An 18431-nucleotide genomic window follows, 5' to 3' on the forward strand; every position below is an offset into this window, starting at 1 on the left:
AAAACAGCAGCAGCTGAGGACCACACCCCCATCTGCTCCGAGTCTCCACATTGCAAACATGCTTCAAAGACCTCCGACTGCTGATTTTGCAATTTGCCTTTAAGTGAGAGTACAAAATACTTAGACTAAATAAATAGTTCAACACAGCCTAGACTTAAATGAGAAGATCTAAACCATTGTCATGTCTGTAGAATGAATATGAAGCTTCATTCAGGAGATGGTTGGCTGAGGGGGGAAAAAAAATCAGCCTATTAGCACCGAAAGAGCAACACTTTATGCCTGAAGTGTATGTGGTTTTACAAATGGTCATATGTCATATGAACTAGTGGAAACTTAAGGAAGTGACAGCACCTGACTGATGAACAGTCCAACACATAACCCATCACATCACACTTCCTTTTTTATTCAGAGTAAACAACTGAGGTATGATGTGTTAATTGGAGATCTTTACAGGTGCTTGTATGTGAATATTCTTACCGTCTGACAGAGCCAAGCTAGCTGTTTCCCTCTGTTTCACGTCTTCAAGCTCAGCTAAACTATGCTAACTATCTCGTGGGATGTAGCTTCATATTTAGCGTACAGACAAACATGCGTGTGGTATTAATCTTCTCATCTAACTCTCTGCAACACAGTGAAGGCATATTTCTCAACATGTCAAATGTTTAAAGACAGTTCAAAACATAGGCGGGATAGTTTATTTCAGGCTCTGGTAAAGAATTTTAAACATAGATAACCTCTGTTCCACCCTTCTACTGACTTGATTGGCTGGTCACACTGTGCTCAGGGCATATCTGGTGCTCCATAATGAGGTTTCCGTCTTCCTCTTCCCCTCGACTCCACAGAGCACGCAGCCTCTGCAGTCTGAAGTCACTGACCCACTCCACTGCTTCACCAAACACATGCATTAGTAATGACAAGCCTTCATACGCTGCATCCAACCTCTCCCCAATGCCATGCTGACGTATCTGATTCAGATTAGATCTGATTAGACAAGGAGAGGTCAGCATGTTTGGGATGAGCTGTGTCAAAACTGCCTTTTTACAGTGAAATGTACACAGAACAGTTCCTTTTGTTGTTACATCTACTACACGGGAAATTAATGGGTTTAATTTCTTTTTCGAACAGACAATCTCTGTTAGCATCAGTAGTAGAGCAAATAAACTATTTCTCTTCACCTGGCTCACAACATGTTAATGTTGTCCAATGGGCATGTAGCCTCAACAATTACTAATCTAATGTGGAAATGTCTGTGTAAAACGTGAACGTTTAAGTAGCTGAGTCAGTCTGCGTATGTGAGTGTGTGTGAACTGCACCTGTTCACTTGCAGGCCTGCAGGTCACCATAACAAGGCCAAGTCCGCCCTGTTGGTGCAAACTAAAAATGGAAGTGCAGAGAAACTGATCTCTATGCTCACTCTCTACAGTGCTTCCAATTACTGTATGTAGTATAACTACATTGCATTTCTCACTGTATCAGCAGAAATTAGTTGAGCAAAAGTAGTGCAGAGAGAGTAAAATGTAGTACCAACGGTAGTACTCAAAGCTACGGTGACCTGTACAAGATGCCACATGCACGAGACAAGTGTACACATTCTGATATACCTCACACTCAATCCACCGCTTCTATTCCTATTTCCACTGGTTTTTGGACCCTTTTCTACATGCAGCACGATCACCTGTTACACACTTCATTCACCTTCATTTACCTGTGTATATTCATTTTTACAGGACATTGCGGGCACGTAAGTGTCTTCGGTGATGGCACTTTTATCTTATCTGTAATCTCTTATTTTGACGGCGTCCGCCCATCATTTCCGGTATGCCCCGCGTGTTTCTGGTTGACTTGACGCAGCCGTTGGGTTGACAGCGCATCAAAAGCCTGGAAACCCGACCTGCCAGCAGCCGCACAAATATGCCGACACGGAGGTACCAAAACCTCCAACAGCCTGCAGTCAGACTCTGGGGGAAACGGTGCGCTTTTAAGCAGGAACAAGGCGCTTATTTAAACTTGAAGCTACAGTTAACCTCTGAGTTTGGACGGTGAGTTTATGCTCTGGACGGACTGTATGGAAAGGCTGAACTTCGCCGATCCTGCTAACAGTGCTGACACCACGGCGGACAGTGTGGCGCTTTCGTCTGAATCTAACAGGGTGGTAACGCCACAGACGACGATATACAGGCAATAAAACAAAAGCTTTGGCGGCTGAGACAGTAACCGGACAAGCCGAGTTGTAAAGTCAAACACAATGTGTGACCAGCGATGATCAACTTGGTGGAAAGTTGGGAGAGACGACGCATCAAAGGACGAAATTATAAAAACTGATGTTTTTTAAACACAGTTTGGCAAGACGGAGTCAGGTCGTCCGTTAACAAGCTCGAGCTCGTTCCTCGCGTACGAAACTCAAAACTAACGATATGTGCGAAGTGGCCATGGAGGAGCAGGAGAGGGACATCTCGGACATAGACCCGCAGGAGTGCCCCTCGGTGGTGGAGAACGGAGTCATGCTGGTGGTCAATCACAGCCGGGTCCACCCCCCCTTCAGCATCGTGCTGGCCACCGTCCTCTACTGCGCAGAGTTCGTCACCGCCGCCGTGCTTTGCAGCATGTACCACAAGACCGACGATGTCATCTGGATGGGCTTCACCATCACCTTCATGCTGGTGCCCGCTGTGCTCATTCAACTGGCGCTGACCTTCATCCACAGAGACCTGGGTCGGGACCGGCCTCTGGTCCTCTTCCTGCACCTGCTGCTGCTGGGCCCTGTCATCAGGTGGGAGACGGTCAGGTGGTGCGACACGCAGGCATGGTCATGGTCAGGGGGTGGGGGTGGGGATTGGCATGTTAACGGAGAGTTCACTACAAATCTTACCTTGCATTACTCTTGTTCCACATCAGTGTGTTAGACACGTGAAGGTGTTTCCTGGCAGACGGTGGTCGATGCAAAAACATGCAAAAACACCCATATGTTTGTTAAAAAGTCACGTCTGCACAAAGAGGCAACGTTATTAAAGAAACGTTTGGAATATTTTTAGAGCTGTAATGATTAATCAATTAGTTCGTTAACTGTCTTGATAATCGATTAATCGGTTTAAGAAAAAAGTCTAAATTCTCTGATCCCAGTTTGTTAAGTGTGACTGTTTTGTGGTTTCTTCACTCCTCTGTGACAGTTAACTGAAAGTCTTTGAGTTTGAGTACGTCATCTTGGGCTTTGTGAAACGCTGATGAATGTTTTTCGCCTGTCATCCTCTGATATTTTATGGGCCAAACCAAAAAATACTCATAATTAATGCATCTACAGCTGCAGTGACCAGCATGTTATTGATTAGTTAACTGCCTGAATCTGCAGCAATTTTGATAATGAAGTTATTTAAGAAAATGTAGGACACTTACTAGAGCTTAAACAATGAATCGATTAGCCTGTCAACAGAAAAACAAACAAACAAACAACAACAAAACAAGACAAGACCTTTGGCTGTGTGATGCTGTGTCGGGCTCGTTTCTCTGCTGCTGATGTTTCATGGACTGAACAATGAATCTTAATGAATGCTTGTTAGCTGCAGCGCTAATGCCGACTCACTCTGTTGCGGTTCATCAACTGCATTTGATGAACCACATTAATTTGCTGCAGCATCATGATAACTTGGGTGGAAACAGTGTGAATTTGTGTGTGAATCACACTCCAGATGGAAAGCCTGTCCAGTTAGAGGAACAGGAAGGATGATGGGAACATAACAACCTCCCACATCACCTAAAATTCTGAATATGAGTCTGTGACGTCTCCAGAAAGGTCACGTTCACCACGGCGCTGCTTCACCTTTTCTTTTAACAACACTCAGCTCGGAGAATCGTTGATGTTTTGAATGTGAGACAGCGTCCCGCCCTGTTTGGAATGGGCTTTGTGGCTTCAAGTCTCCTCTTGGTGGTGTGTCCTCGGTTGAACCCCCTGCAGTCAAAACTAAAACTGAAGACTAGTCCGTCAAATGCCTCTGCAGAGCTGGCATCCACCCTAGTAACACATCAGTCACATTTATCGCCCGTATGCCAGTCAGTGGTATGACCTCATCTCAGGATAATGGCGCCCAGAGGCCTCGGCGCTGCGGGCCAGTCAGACCGTTGATCTAAGGAGAGAGAGGTCGGGCTGGGGACGTCGCCAGAGAGACTTCTAGAAATAATACAGCTTGATTTTCCTGGAAACCAGAGAAAGCAGGCCGGCAGGTATTTAGGAAAAGCAGCAGACAAGTGTTCTTTAAAGTCTGCAGCGTTTAAAAAAGTTCAGAGGTGCGATTACACCGTGCTTGGTGAGGGAGGTGTTCTGTTTATTTACAGCCATTCACTTTGTCTTAGCCGAGAGACCTGTTTGACGAACTGTGACTCATGCAGGAAGATGTAGGCGGAGGCGTCCTCTGAAATTCAAATCCACACTTGATACCCTCTCTTTGCCTCCCTCTGAACTTTGATTTGTCAACAGTGAGCCCTGAGGGGCCGCAGTCCTATTAGAGTTTAATTGAAGGGTGTGTTTCTTTCACGGAGCAGGACATAAAGCCTTCTGTTCAACTGCGTTGCCACAGGTTGAATGCATTGCAAGAGAAAGCATTGCTGAAAGGAATATAAATGACTTGATATGTGGCTTTCAGCTGCAGCCGAAAACAGTCCAACATATTCAGAACAGTTATAGGAAAAGTACGCAGAGATGATATAGAAATAAAGATCTAGGAGAGCTGCAGATGAGACACAGGCAGTCTTAGTTTTGCTGCCATTCAGGAGACAGGAAATGATGTTATCTCCAATGCTGAGCTGGTTTTGATTTGAGCAGGTCTGCTGTATAATGCAGGGCATCAAAACGGATAAAACGCAGTCTCTTTGCAGAATACAGAACAAAGACGTGCATAATTCCATAATGAATGCCATTTGAGCCAAAGCGCTCGACAAATCAGGATGCTGTAACACAAGCACAGAGGCCAGGCCTGTCCTTTATTGCAGCAGCGCTTCATGCAGATTTTCTGTTCCCACAGTTAACTGGACCAAGGTCAGGCTCAGGTCTATTATTATCTACTAACATGCTGCAGATAAGGCCACACATGTCGGCGCAGGACAGCACCTGCAGCTGCAGAGTCTGTTCACAGTGAAGTGGCCTAAAGCTTAGAAGCACTAAGAGTGCATTATGTGACATTTCGGCTGTTCCTGAGCTCATACAGTAGCGTCCTTTATGCAATCGTGTGTTCATGTGTTTACCTGTGGAATGATCCAAACAGGTGTTTTTGGAGCATTCCACATCTTTCCCAGTCTTTCGTTGCTCCTGTCCCAACGTGTTTGAAACGTGTTGCTGCGTCAAATTCAGAATAAGCAGATATTTACAAAAATCAAGGAAGCTGTGCACTAGTATTATCCATATTGGCAACAGTATTTCTATAATCTGTACATAATGTACACACACATAGCTGATTCTTTTCGTTCTATATCCCGTATCTTGACCCTTTCGTGCCGCTGTTTTTGCTTTTTGTAACACTTGGAGGCTTAATTTCCCCAGTGTGGGATCAATAAAGTCTTATCTTATGTGAGTACAAACTTTGATCACAATCCAGCCAGCAGTAAAGACATCTCAGTGTGGACAGAGGAACTTCCAGACTGACCCTGCCTCAGAGCTGCTACAGCAGCACAACCAAAAACCATCCAGGAAAAAAAGTAAGCCACCAAAACCAAAAGCAGCTGTTATCTGTCAGCTACACGCTCATTTATGATCCCGAGCACATAATATCACAGCGAGCCGGTGCAACCGTGCTGGCTGCATCTCTAATGTGAGCCTCGCGAACTATCGCTATCATCTGTTACACTGAGCCGTAGCCTCTCTGCTGCTTTCAATGCGGCAGCGAGGCCAGAAAACAAATGCTGGGGTTGTTATTGCCGAGCGTTTCGCTCTGTTCTGTCCTGCGTTGGTCTGTTTTATTTCGAGCTGTCCTTATTCCCGCTCTGCTGCAGTGAGCGGGCTCCTCTCGGCTCAGATGGGAGGCTTCCTGTGTGATTCAGGGATGGTGTAATTGCTGATCTCGTGGCTGCTTAGTCAAACATAACATGTCTGCTATCAGAAGTGGGATTGAAGATAACTGCAAGTAAATCTATTTAAGTTGTTTTGGAGTTCAGCAGAAGACAGTTAGACACAGTATCCACACAGCAACTTTAAGGAGGGAGGCCTGGTTATCAAGTGGAGGGGGGGCCTTGTCTGAACTTGTCTCCTTAAGTATGTGATCCTGCTCCTGAAGCAGGGACAGAAAGTGCATAATTACTCTGTCATGTTGAGCCAGCCTCAGCATGCAGAGCTCTTTGTTTGTGTCTCTTTGTCTTTGACACACTCCACAGTCTGATGGGGTAATCCCAAGTGACCAAATCTTGCTAAAGAGCTGTTGAAAGAATTTCCTGAATGCGTTCGTCCTGTTTAGTCAGAGAATATCAGTATTTCAGATGTCACAGGAGTCTCTTTTTCGAGGCAGTTCCTCTTCTTTCATGTGGGTTTTTGTCTCACCGTAACGCTGCGTTCACACACTGCAGGAACAGATTGCATGTTTAGACTGCAAATACAGAGCCGTGGCCTGTGTTTCCTTTTAGAAATCCATAAGACGCTGCCTCGGAAGTCAGCATATTGATTCTCTGGACTAATGTATTCACCAGTAAGGCTGTTTTTTTCCCCCCTAAGTGAAATTCAGTCTGCCTCTTAGTGGCTTTGCAGAATCCTAAGTGCACGTTGGCTGGAGTTCAGTACCCTCATCCTCCGTCCTCGCCCCATTGAGCTGCCAGATTTCCAGGGAAAGGATGTCAGTAGATCAGGTTTTTGTGCCTTCGCCGTGACTCTAACGTAACCTTGTACACTAACGCCGAATGACCCTCATCTGCCTGTGGCTACCAGCCTGGCAGTGAATACACCAGGAGTGAGTGTGTGCTGGGTTAGAGATAAGTGTGTTTCCAAATAACAACAAGATTTCCCCTGCCAGCCTCGAAGGTTTGGGTCAAGCACAGTTCAGGGACATGTGTGGAGGCTTGGCACTGTGCCGTGTTTGAAAGTCAGGAGTTCATACGAGCAGCAGCTGAAGCAACAGCCTCTGAAAATGTCCTGCTGCTGACTGTGGAGGGTCAGGACAGCACATAGCTGAACCACGGAGAAGCAGACTCATGTGAGATTCTAATGTCCAACATTGGAGGCTTTGGAGCAAAAGATAACATTCCAGCACCGTGATGTGAGCTTTGCTGCTGCGGTGGGAATCCTCAGAGGGCTGGGTTTGTCTGCAGAGCGCACATGTGCAGCACTGTGAGCCTTCAGCTCATTTTTATTCAGGGATTATAACGCTCACATGTTGTTGTTGGCAGGTGGAAACCTTGCACTTCCAGTTTAGGCAGGTTCCCTGTTTTGGTTTCAACGTGGGACTTTGTAATAATTAACTTTAGCGTCATTTTGGGCCTCCAAAAAACAAAAAAACAGCCTTCAAATTCTGCTTAGAAACACAGACTTTGCCATAAATCCCTCAGTATTTGCTGAATTCTAAAAAGGCCTCTTTAAAGGTAGCAGTCTGCATTTTCTGCACAGAAAGCTCTTGCAGTGAAAACCACGTTTTGCTCTTCATGAGCTCTTCTTTCTTTCCACGCTGCAGCCGAACACAGGGAGCATTTACCTTGCAAACGTTAAGAGCGCCACACCCCGATATTTCCAGCGCATACATTCAGCCCTCAGGGAACTGTCTTTTCTGTCCTCTGCCCGCCCTCTGGTGGATTCTCTGTGTTGTGCTTGTGTTTTTTAGGTGTGATTTACAAAGAAAACTCTGTCGATGAGGGATCGCTTGTATGAAATAGTACTTCTGACATCAATGCTGTGGCTGTGACAAGTACTTAAATATCTAATTATAAACTCCTGAACTGAAGCTGTGACCACAAACTGCTGAAGATTTCCTCTGATGCTTTATTCTGCTCATGCCTTAAATATTCACACTGTGATGATTAAATGATAAATGATGTTTAAACATAAGACGCCAAAACATCCAGCTGTGGTGTCCCGTAACTTAAACACAACACTGCACTGCCCTCTGTTGGTGTGACAGTGTTACTCCACTCACAGTCACTGTTCTTATGTCCGCAGGTGTTTCCAGGCTCTGGTGGTCTATTTCAAGGCGGGTAAAAAAGAGGAGCCTTACGTCACCATTTCCAGGAAGATCAGTCTGAAGAAGGGAAAGGGGACGCCCATGGAGTGGGAAATCGGCCAATCGGAGCGCATCCTCGCCACTCACAGAAACGCTTTCAAACGCACAGCGGTCATCCAGGCTTTTCTGGGCTCCACGCCTCAGCTGACGCTCCAGCTGTACGCCACCATCCAGGAGAAATACTTCCTCCCTATAAGATGTAAGAGTGACTGAGGGGTTAGGGTTCATGCAGGTGTTCCATGATGTGGATGTTAAAAACTTTACAGTGTTGCATCCTGGTCTTTATTCATGGTCAGGTTGGAAACACCTCTAAAAATGGTGAAAGTCTTTGAGGTGGTGTAGATCAGTCTATATAACGCCAGTCTGCTCATATGAAGCGGGTATAATGTTGATCATGTTGACAAACATTTTTTAGCGTGTTAGCATGCTAACATTTGCTCATCAACAAGAAACACAGCACATCTGAGACCGATGGGAGCGTCGTTAGCTTTGCAGGTATTTACTCACAGAAAGTGAATAGATCGTGGCTGCACTGAATCATGGTGACTTTATGTTGGTAATATTTGGATTTCTCTGTGCTGGAGACGATTAATAATGACTCATCATCATAAAGTATAACAGATGACTTCTGCTTGTTTTCGCAGGTGTTCTGATGATCATCACCCTGATCTCCATCACATATGGGGCTCTTGTGTGCAGCGTTCTGGCCATCCAGATCAGGTATGACGACTACAAGGTGCGGCTGCGCCCTGCAGCCTACCTGTGCATGATCGTGTGGAGAGGCTTGGAGATTGCCACCCGGATCACTGCACTGGTCCTCTTCAGCACGGCGCTCACGCAGTGGGTGATCCTCGTCGGCATGGTTAACCTGCTCTTCTTCTTCTTCCTCCCCTGGGCCGAGTTCTGGGCCAGGAAAGGCTCGCTGACCCAGGACGTGGAGAAAAACTTCTCGAAGCTCGGCACCATAGTGGTGCTGACCATGTTCACGCTGCTCTACGCCTGCATCAACGTCTTCTGCTGGTCGGCGGTGCAGCTGGACTTCACCCATCGAGAGCTCATCGAGAGGAAGCAGCACTGGGGCCGCCTGGCCATGTACTACTGTGGACGCTTCGTCGAGAACTTTGTCCTCATCACGTTCTGGTACTTCTTCAAGTCGGACTTCTACGAGTACGTGTGCGCGCCGCTGCTGGCCGTCCAGCTGCTGATCTGCTACAGCCTGGCCGTGCTCTTCATGCTGCTCTTCTACCAGTTCTGCCACCCCTGCAGACGCCTCTTCAAGTACAACGTCCACGACTGCCTGCACTGCGTCTGCTGCGTTAAAGGAACCACGGGAGCGAGAGGAAGACGAAGGAAGCCGGCGCCCTCGTACTCCACTGCTGGCACCATGGTGCTGGTGGCGGAGGAGCCGCTGGAGCCACTGGACCCCCAAAACTCAGAACCCCCCGACCTCACCAGTCAGCTGGGAGAGGGTGACACAGCTATTGTTGAGGACATGATGGAAGCAGCCTGAGGGGCTTTGTGACGAATTAAATAAACAAATTTAACTTCTCTAATGTAGAAATGCAGCTGGTGCTGCAGGGTGCACTGCTGAACAAGACCTCGAACACAAAAACCTGAATGAGTTTGTGTTTTTGAGTTAGCAAAGCGATGTGTTAGAGAACAAACTTCTGCCTTTTTCTCTTAAGTGCACAGAACTTTACTCACTCATGGTTCTGAGAGGGATTTAGGTTAGCACCTGATGTCTGTATGGGGGGGTGATTACGTACACTTAGGGCACCACAAGGCCCCAGTATACCAAAGAATGTAGCAGGCCGAGATATGCGGCGATGCACAAAGACTGCGTTGAGAGAGCAGCAGTGGGTCAGGTACAGGACTGAGCCAGGTGTGCAGGAAACGTGCCAAGTGTGTCTGAAGCGGGAACACCCCCAGTTTACTTCCTCTCAGGGTTATCACACCATGAACGCCCCCTTTGCACACGTTTGCAGCTGCACTAAAACAAACTAAAAAAAAAAAATTAAAAAAATATAGCAGGAGTGCAAGAAAAGGTCAGAAGAAGAATTTTTCTTCCTCATACCAGACTGCATGAACCTGCTGTGATGAATGCCTTGTGTTGTTCACAGTCCAGCCAGGTTGCCTTGATTAAAGAAAAAAAAAAAACTTTGGCAAGTGAAAGGTGGAAATATGTGAGAGACGGATGAAAGATTCCTCTTAAGGGAAAATCAGGCGTGCGTCTTTCAGAGATAACCTTAAATTTGCATTAACAATACTGACACTGAATTAGCTTCTACTTTATTGAAGTGCTTCCACGGTTTGCTTGTTTTTTTATGTTTGGTGTTGTTTGTTCGTTCGGTGCCTTGACTGTTTTACTTGAAACTTAAATAAAAGAATCTGTCTGCACACTCGCTCCTGTCTAATTTTTTTCTATAAATGAAATCCAGTCACTCATAATTTGTCACAAACAATAAAAATTTATTTGTCCATAAATCTGATTGTGTCAGAGTCCAGCAGAGTAAAATTTCCTGGATGGCGCAACAGTCACTTCCTCATGACTACAGTGTGCACTTGTTTTACCAACCCGAGTTTCCAGCCGGCAGGAATGTGGTCCTTCTGCAGGAGGAAAGCAACAATTAACTCGCTTCAGCCTCCACGTGTCGCATCACCTGCGCACCTGAGGAGGAGGGAGGAGTCCAGGTAGGAGGGTGTAAGATAAAAAGCGCGAGACGGCAGAGGATGCAGGGAAGCGGCTGCGAGGCGAGACCAAGCGCTCATCATGGGTAACTGGATTATCAACCATGGGCTTACATCCTTCATACTGGTGAGTTCTCCATAGTTACGCATGAGGAATTCAATTTGTCAAATCGCGGAGGACTAAGAAGTGACAAGAGTTTACGCACAGTCCAAACTCCTGTAACTTTTTAAGTAAATAGACTAATTAGGATTAAAATCCTTTTGAAAGAGTATTTTTGTAACGGGAACATGATCCTGGCTGTGTTTGCAGGTGGTCTGGATGGGCATCAACATCTTCCTCTTCGTCTGGTTTTACCTCCTGTACGATTTGGAGGATCGGTTTTTCTACACGCGCCATCTTTTAGGGGTGAGTAAACGGAATCGCTTGTATGCCTTTTTGATCACTCTGATCACACTCAGACTCATATGAACATACGCACGTGTTATTTCAGTCTGCCTTGGCCTGGGCCAGAGCTCCCGCAGCAGTCCTCAACTTTAACTGCATGCTGATCCTCCTCCCGGTGTGCAGGAACCTGCTGTCCCTGCTGCGAGGCTCCTTCGTGGTAAGACCTTTATGTTTTCACAGCAGGGCGAGGCGCAGTGTCACTGGGCATAATGTCATTATATTCTGACAGTGGAAAATTTTCATTTATGTCTCACAAACTCGTTTGACCGCTGCACGTCTGAGAAACATAGGCGAGATTCTCTCACCAAACCTTTTCTTTTAAATTCAAACATGTTTTCATCTCTTAATTAAATAATATAAGGTTAATTTTAATGTGACCACACGTTTTGTTTAATGTTGTTTTAGTAATGTTAGCAATGCAAATGAAGTTATTATTTTCAATATTCACCAAGAAAAAACAAAGAGGAGCCGTGGCCTCATGTCCTTACAGAGTATCTGACTTGGAAAAACCAAAAAAACCGGACAGTTTATGTTTTCCCTCGTCTTCTTCAGCAGACACAGGTCAGGCAGGCTTCAGTAACAGCTTTGGAAAATTGGTCTTTTGCCCCTTTTTTTTACTTCCTTTATCTTTTCAGTGCTGCGGCAGATCGATGAGGAAACAGCTGGACAAAAATCTGAGTTTTCACAAGCTGGTGGCATACATGATCGCTCTGATGACAGGTGAGCTTCTTTCTTTGAGGCTGCACTTTTGGTTAAATGCTGAAAATTAGAGATCGGTTAAGTCAGAGCAATAGAAATAGCTACTTATACCATCGTTTCAGTGTGGATTGTGAATGCAGCCACTTTTACCAGTGCCACAGGTGTAGATTTGGGTGGAGTAATACTTTTTTTCAGGGAAAAAGAAAATAAAGAGAAACAAAACCACAAATCAAACAAGTGCATTCACATTCAGACTTAGATTTTTCTCTCTGCACTGATGTCGGTACGCTTTTGTGCACGCTTTAGGTGCAGTGTTTACGATTTCCCACACTGTGCAAACGTGTCTGACCTGAAGCTTATCAGTCTTTATCAGAAAATTTCCGCAGAAGTGACACAGAATAGTAAAGAAGAAAAAAAGTTTGGGTCCTTCCTGATGGTGTAGAGAAACAGAAATGGGCACAAATAAAATAAGAAAAAAAAAAACTTTATAGGGAAACAGATGTCTTTTCTCAGATATGACACAAATTGTGGATTGTCTTTTCCCGCCATTCTTCCTCGTCACTTACACTGGTCAAAATTTTCTGAAGTGGGTCATTTGTGAAGGCGAGCTGGAGGCAAACAAAGTCTAAACTAATATTGACTGAAGGTGTAAGATTTCCTCTTATCTTGTCAAAGACAGGGCGAGTGCAGCCAATGCCAACATTTTAAATCCAGTGATTTTTAAAGCTGAAATGATTGAGCTGTTGAGATTTTTGTTCGTGAAGCTGGCTAAAACACAGCAGGAATAACGTGTCTCCTCTTTATCCTGACAGCTGTTCACATGGTCGCCCATTTGTTGAACGTGGAGTGGTACAACAACAGCAGACAGGGAGTTTATGACAAACTCAGCACTGCTCTGTCCAACCTGGAGGACGCAGAAAACACCACCTACCTGAACCCAATCCGCACAACAGACATCGTAAGTTATCAGAACTAACATTGATGAAATTACCATGATGAAATAAGACAAATGTGGTGATGCAAAGTCCCTAAAACTTTCTTTTTTTTCCTCTAAAATGTGGTTTAATTCAAGTAGAAAGTCTCCCAAAGTGGAATTACTCCAACAAATTAGTACCTGAAAACTGCTGGCCACTCTGTGAGGCTGCAATATGGTCACACTTTATAATAAGGTACACATATTCACTAGTAACTGGTTGCTTTTTAGCATGCATATCAGCACATATTAGAAAGCACTTATTATAGCCTTATTTTGGGGATTCTGGTTATTAACAGGAGGTTATTAAGATCGTAATTCATATATAAAAACTTCCTTCGTTACTCTCAATAAGCAGTAATTAGGACCTTATTGACCCTTAGTTAATGGCCTATTAGTTGTAGAATATGGTCATGCAGAATAAGGCATTAATAAGTGCTTTATAATGAGTAATAAAGAGCCAGTATGCTGCTAATATGCATGCTAATAAGCAACTAGTCAGTGGTGAATATGTGGACTTTGATATAATGTGTTACTGTCAACATGCTAACATGTTTAGCAGGTGTAATGTTTACCGTGTTCACCATCATAGTTTGTTGTGTTAGCATGCTAACATTTGCTGATTAGTACTAAACACAAAGTACAGCTGATGCTGATGGGACTGTCATTAGTTTTGCAGGTGTTTCATCCCATCCATCATCTTCATCACTTCTTCTTCTTGTGTCTCAGAACTTGCAGCAGATTCCCACCTACTTTGTGTTCACCACCATCGCTGGCCTCACAGGGGTCATCATCACTCTGGCCCTCATCCTCATCATCACCTCCTCCATGGAGGTCATCAGACGCAGCTACTTCGAAGTCTTCTGGTACACCCACCACCTCTTCATCATCTTCTTCGCTGGTCTCGTTTTTCACGGAGCCGGGTGAGGGGCAGGTTTCAGCTTCCTTTTCTTTTAATGCAACGTTGTTGTTATTGCAAACAGGTTTCACTCGTCTGTCTCATCTGCAGGCGCATTGTGAGGGGTCAGAAGGAAACCGATCCACCTTACAACTTCACCTATTGTAAAGACCACATTGACGAGTGGGGAAAGAATCCTGAGTGTCCCATCCCTCAGTTTGAAGGAGGATTCCCGCAGGTTTGTCTTTCAAAATGCTCAGAGGCTGCACAAGGCAAGGCCTTGTTCCTGTTCATCCTCTGTAACAGTGTTTACAGCTAACACCAACACCTTGAAATTACTACCAGTGTAAATTAAAGTGTCATTTATTGTCATCGTCTCTTTTTTCAGACCTGGATGTATGTGATCGGGCCAATGGTTCTGTATCTTTGTGAACGTGTGCTGCGTTTCATTCGTTACATGCAGACAGTCCAATACAGGAAGGTAAGGTTGAGTCACGATTCATCTGTGCCCTCTGAGTCATCCCGCGGGCTGAGTCACGGTGACTTTAATCCGTTTGCTCTGCTTTCAGATCGTGATGCATCCGTCCAAGGTGCTCGAGCTGCAGCTGTTGAAGAATGGTTTCAAAATGGAGGTGGGTCAGTACGTCTTCCTCAACTGCCCGGCCATCTCCCAGCTGGAGTGGCACCCGTTCACCATGACCTCCGCCCCCGAGGAGGACTTCTTCAGCGTCCACATCCGCTCGGCCGGGGACTGGACCGACAAACTCATCGACATCATGCAGCAGCTTCCAGAGGGAGCACAGGGACCCAAGTGAGCACTTCTTTTAAAAAAATCTGATTTCATGCTGTTAACATTGTGATGTTTTATGATGCGTGTTCTTACCGACTGATCTGAGACCAGTGCCAATCGTTGCAAACTTTTTCTCCTGTTTCTACTTCTTTTCTTTCAAACTGTCAAAAGCTCCAACACATATCCTCCAGTGCAAACTCACATACATACGTGACAATTCATGAAATAACACCAGACAAGGTTAAAGCATACTTATTATTTAATTATTATACATATGCACAGACATAAACCATAAATGAAACAACCAAAAAAGATCAAATTTAACGTTCAACTATTTGCCCTTTTGGAGATCAGCTCTCTACATACCAGTTTTTCCAATGATATTTCCATGAATGCAGCATTTTGAAATAAAGCCACAGAGCAACATTACACTCAGTGGCCCTGGTCGTCATGTTTTTAAGTAATTTTGTGAACTTTGAAGGCAACTCTACCTAAAAAAAAAAAAAAAAAAAAACGCTTAATGAATGAATGATAATTAGGCCACTGAGTGTGCAGATTTATTTTCAATCAGCACTATATAAAGCAAAATGTTCAAGAAAAACGACAAGGAAAAGCTGTCGATAAAAATGATGTTAATACCTTAATTCTAATTAAATCTGGACCATATTAGGTCGAATGCTAATTAGCAGCACTCATCAGATTGAGTTCGCCCGGCTATCGTGGAATTTTAGAAGTTCGTATTTGCACTGAAAGGTATCCAGTGTTGTCTTAAAAGCTGAGTTCAAACTGTGTTGTGAGGCTGAGTTTTGTGTATCAAAGGACGCACATCGCCATTCACTCCCAGGCTATGTTGTGGCATGTGGCACTGGTCCACATTGCACAATTGTTCCCATAAAAAGAAACATCAGATAAAGAACTTTTCATACACCGCTGCTGTTTTCAGCTCAACCTGGACGCTCAGATTAGACAGCTGGTAGAATCACAGTGTGAATAAACCGGCTGAGATACGACTAACATGCAGCGTATTTAAGGGGCTGCACTGTGATGCTAATGGGCATAAAAGCTTGTATGACCCACCTTTTGTATCAGCGTTTTCGAGAGTTATGGGCTGTGTGGGCTATTCAACCTCATCAGAGTCAAAACCAGCATTAGCATCAGATAGTGTCTATAAAGTTTTCCACTGAGTTTGCCAATCTGCCAGTTGCCCATAAAAGGCTTGTTTCCTGTTTTGGTTGTCACATGTATTTTATCTGTCCTGTGTATTTATTGTCCTTTCTCAGAATGGGTGTAGACGGACCCTTTGGCACAGCCAGCGAGGACGTGTTTGACTATGAGGTCAGCATGCTGGTCGGTGCCGGCATCGGAGTCACTCCCTTCGCCTCCATCCTCAAGTCCATCTGGTACAAGTTCAAAGAGTCCAACCCGAAGCTGCGCACCAGGAAGGTAAATGGCCTCACTGTGTCCCTCTCAGTCTGCCTTGACGTTTAAACCTGTATATCCGTTTCACCGTGCTGACACGTTGCTGCACATGAGTAACGCGAGACAGGAGCTGTTATTGTCCTTTAAATAAAGAACAGCGCTTTTACAATGCGCTCATGCATGATGAACAGCGTGACCAGCTGTTTTGCAAGAGGATCATTGTATAACGAGTCGGCGTCTGCTTCCTGCTTTCAGATCTACTTCTATTGGCTCTGCCGGGAAACGCACGCCTTTGAGTGGTTTGCCGACCTCCTCTTGGTACTGGAGAAGGAGATGGAGGAGAGGGGCATGGGGGATTTCCTCACCTACAAACTCTATCTGACCAAATGGGACCAAAACCATGTATGTGTGTGAATCTGTCCTCACTTTGCTCCAGTCACAGACCGAAGTCCAGATAAACAGCGTGAGGTCAACTCAGCGTAAACTCAGCTGTGTTATGTCGTGTTTTATAACAGGCTTTTTTTATGCGGGTGCACTCTGATGAGGACACAGACATAGTCACTGGGCTCAAACAGAAGATCTACTACGGCAGACCCGCCTGGGACAAGGAGTTTGAACAAGTCCGCAAAGAGAACCCAACGTAAGATAAAATCCCTTATTTAACCCTTCATGTGATCCACACTGAGATATTTGTATTTTTCAGTGGATTATCATGAAGGATTATACAGACATTCGTGGTCCCCGGAGGACTTTGATGACCCCCGACCTCTCCTCTGGCGCCACCATAAGGCTGACATTTGTGGCTTTGAGTGAATGTCTCAACTGTTGGACTGTTATAAATTTAGTTCAGATATTCATGTCCTCCAGCTGCGCTTTGCACTTATTGTTAATGAGCAAATGTTAGCATGCTCACAAGCTAAATTAAGATTGTGGTTGTGAGCGTGTTAGCATGCTGATGTTAGCATTTAGCTCAAAGTGTCTAAGTACAGAATCTTAAATTTTTACTTCCTTGCTAAATTACAGGAGGTTGAACCCTTGACCTCCAGCAGCTCATCTTGTTTTTCTAACCTCCTCAGGTCTGTGGTGGGAACTTTCTTATGTGGCCCCGAAGCTCTGGGAAAAGTCTTGGAGAAGAAATGTGTCAAATACTCCGACGTGGATCCTCGGAAAACCAAATTTTACTTCAACAAGGAGAACTTCTGAGTGAAAAACAACAGCAATGCAGCATCCGGGCTTTATGAAGGACTATGGGGGGGAATTTCTTTCTCCGTGGATAATTTTCAAACAATTGATGATGACGTAGCTGCCTGACGACCTGCGACACTCGCTGGGTCTGTTACGACACACTAAATTGCACATTGATAATGCAGAACGTGTTTTTATCAGCACTACTCAGGGCCCAGCGTTCTTTCTTCTTTGGTGAAAGCATGAATCATCATAGTGTCATAATCCGCTATGACTCATGATCTGTACGGTCCATTACGCTCAGACGATTATGTACTCGTTCTATCATTAACTTTAAACTGCATTTCTGGTGAAGCCCTCGTTGTTCTTTATGGCCTGAGACTTGAACAGCTTTATATGGAAGAATGTGACTGTTACAGAGAGATAAGGACCTCAAGGATTTTGTCTCTATTGTACACTTGTAAAAAAAGTACTTATTTGCACAGACAGTAGACAACCGAGTCGTCTTCTTTCAGATACACATGGTAGTTCACAATTCACTACTACAGCAGTTCAGCTAGAGATGCAGCTATCGATTATTTCTATTATGAATTAATCTTATTTTCTTATGTTTGGTCTTTAAATTGTGTGAATGTCAGAAAAAAGTGAAAAAATTGCAATCATGGTTTCTCAGAGCCCAAGTTAACCTCTTCATATTTGTCAAGACAAAGACGAAGAAAAGCTCCAAATCATCAGATATAAAACACAGAAGAGGTGAATTTTTGGCGTTTTTCTAGAAAGATTGTTGGCTAATTTTCAGCCAATCAACTGATTGTTTTAGCTCTCGAGCATAAATTTCCTCTCAAGAAATAATTAGCCAATGATCAAGTACTGCACACTATAAATACTGTAAATATGTTATATTCTTGTAAACAATTCTCAATATTTTTTTAAAGGTTTAATGGTTAAGATAACAGTTTCTGGGAAACAGACAATGGTTTATTACAACCTGTCAACCCGCAGGTATTCCCCTGTCAGAGTGATAAGAGGACTGAAAAGCAGGAGGTTAGTCATTCTCTGGAGGGACGGCTTATCGCTATTTCACAATTTGCTCTTTTGCATCCCATTTCTTGTATACAATTACAACTCCTTTTGAATAAATGAATAAAGGCAGT

At 44.5% G+C, this 18431-nt stretch overlaps 2 protein-coding genes across 2 annotated transcripts; both read left to right on the top strand.

The window, feature by feature from the left end:
- The first annotated feature begins 1850 nt into the window (after positions 1–1850).
- xkrx (XK related X-linked) lies at positions 1851–10584 on the top strand. The gene is made up of 3 exons (XM_076739871.1): positions 1851–2770; positions 8120–8379; positions 8825–10584. Exons 1-3 carry the CDS (start codon positions 2415–2417, stop codon positions 9688–9690), a joined length of 1482 nt encoding a protein of 493 aa, XP_076595986.1. The 5' UTR covers positions 1851–2414; the 3' UTR covers positions 9691–10584.
- A 317-nt stretch (positions 10585–10901) lies between these two features.
- Positions 10902–18428, top strand: nox1 (NADPH oxidase 1). The gene is made up of 13 exons (XM_076739078.1): positions 10902–10995; positions 11179–11274; positions 11360–11470; positions 11949–12033; positions 12825–12970; positions 13715–13908; positions 13995–14121; positions 14272–14364; positions 14453–14694; positions 15954–16116; positions 16348–16494; positions 16608–16732; positions 17169–18428. Exons 1-13 carry the CDS (start codon positions 10951–10953, stop codon positions 17293–17295), a joined length of 1701 nt encoding a protein of 566 aa, XP_076595193.1. The 5' UTR covers positions 10902–10950; the 3' UTR covers positions 17296–18428.
- The last annotated feature ends 3 nt before the right edge of the window (positions 18429–18431 follow it).

The sequence above is a fragment of the Chaetodon auriga genome, chromosome 9, assembly GCF_051107435.1.
Source record: "Chaetodon auriga isolate fChaAug3 chromosome 9, fChaAug3.hap1, whole genome shotgun sequence".
In the NCBI taxonomy this organism is placed as follows: Eukaryota; Metazoa; Chordata; class Actinopteri; order Chaetodontiformes; family Chaetodontidae; genus Chaetodon; species Chaetodon auriga.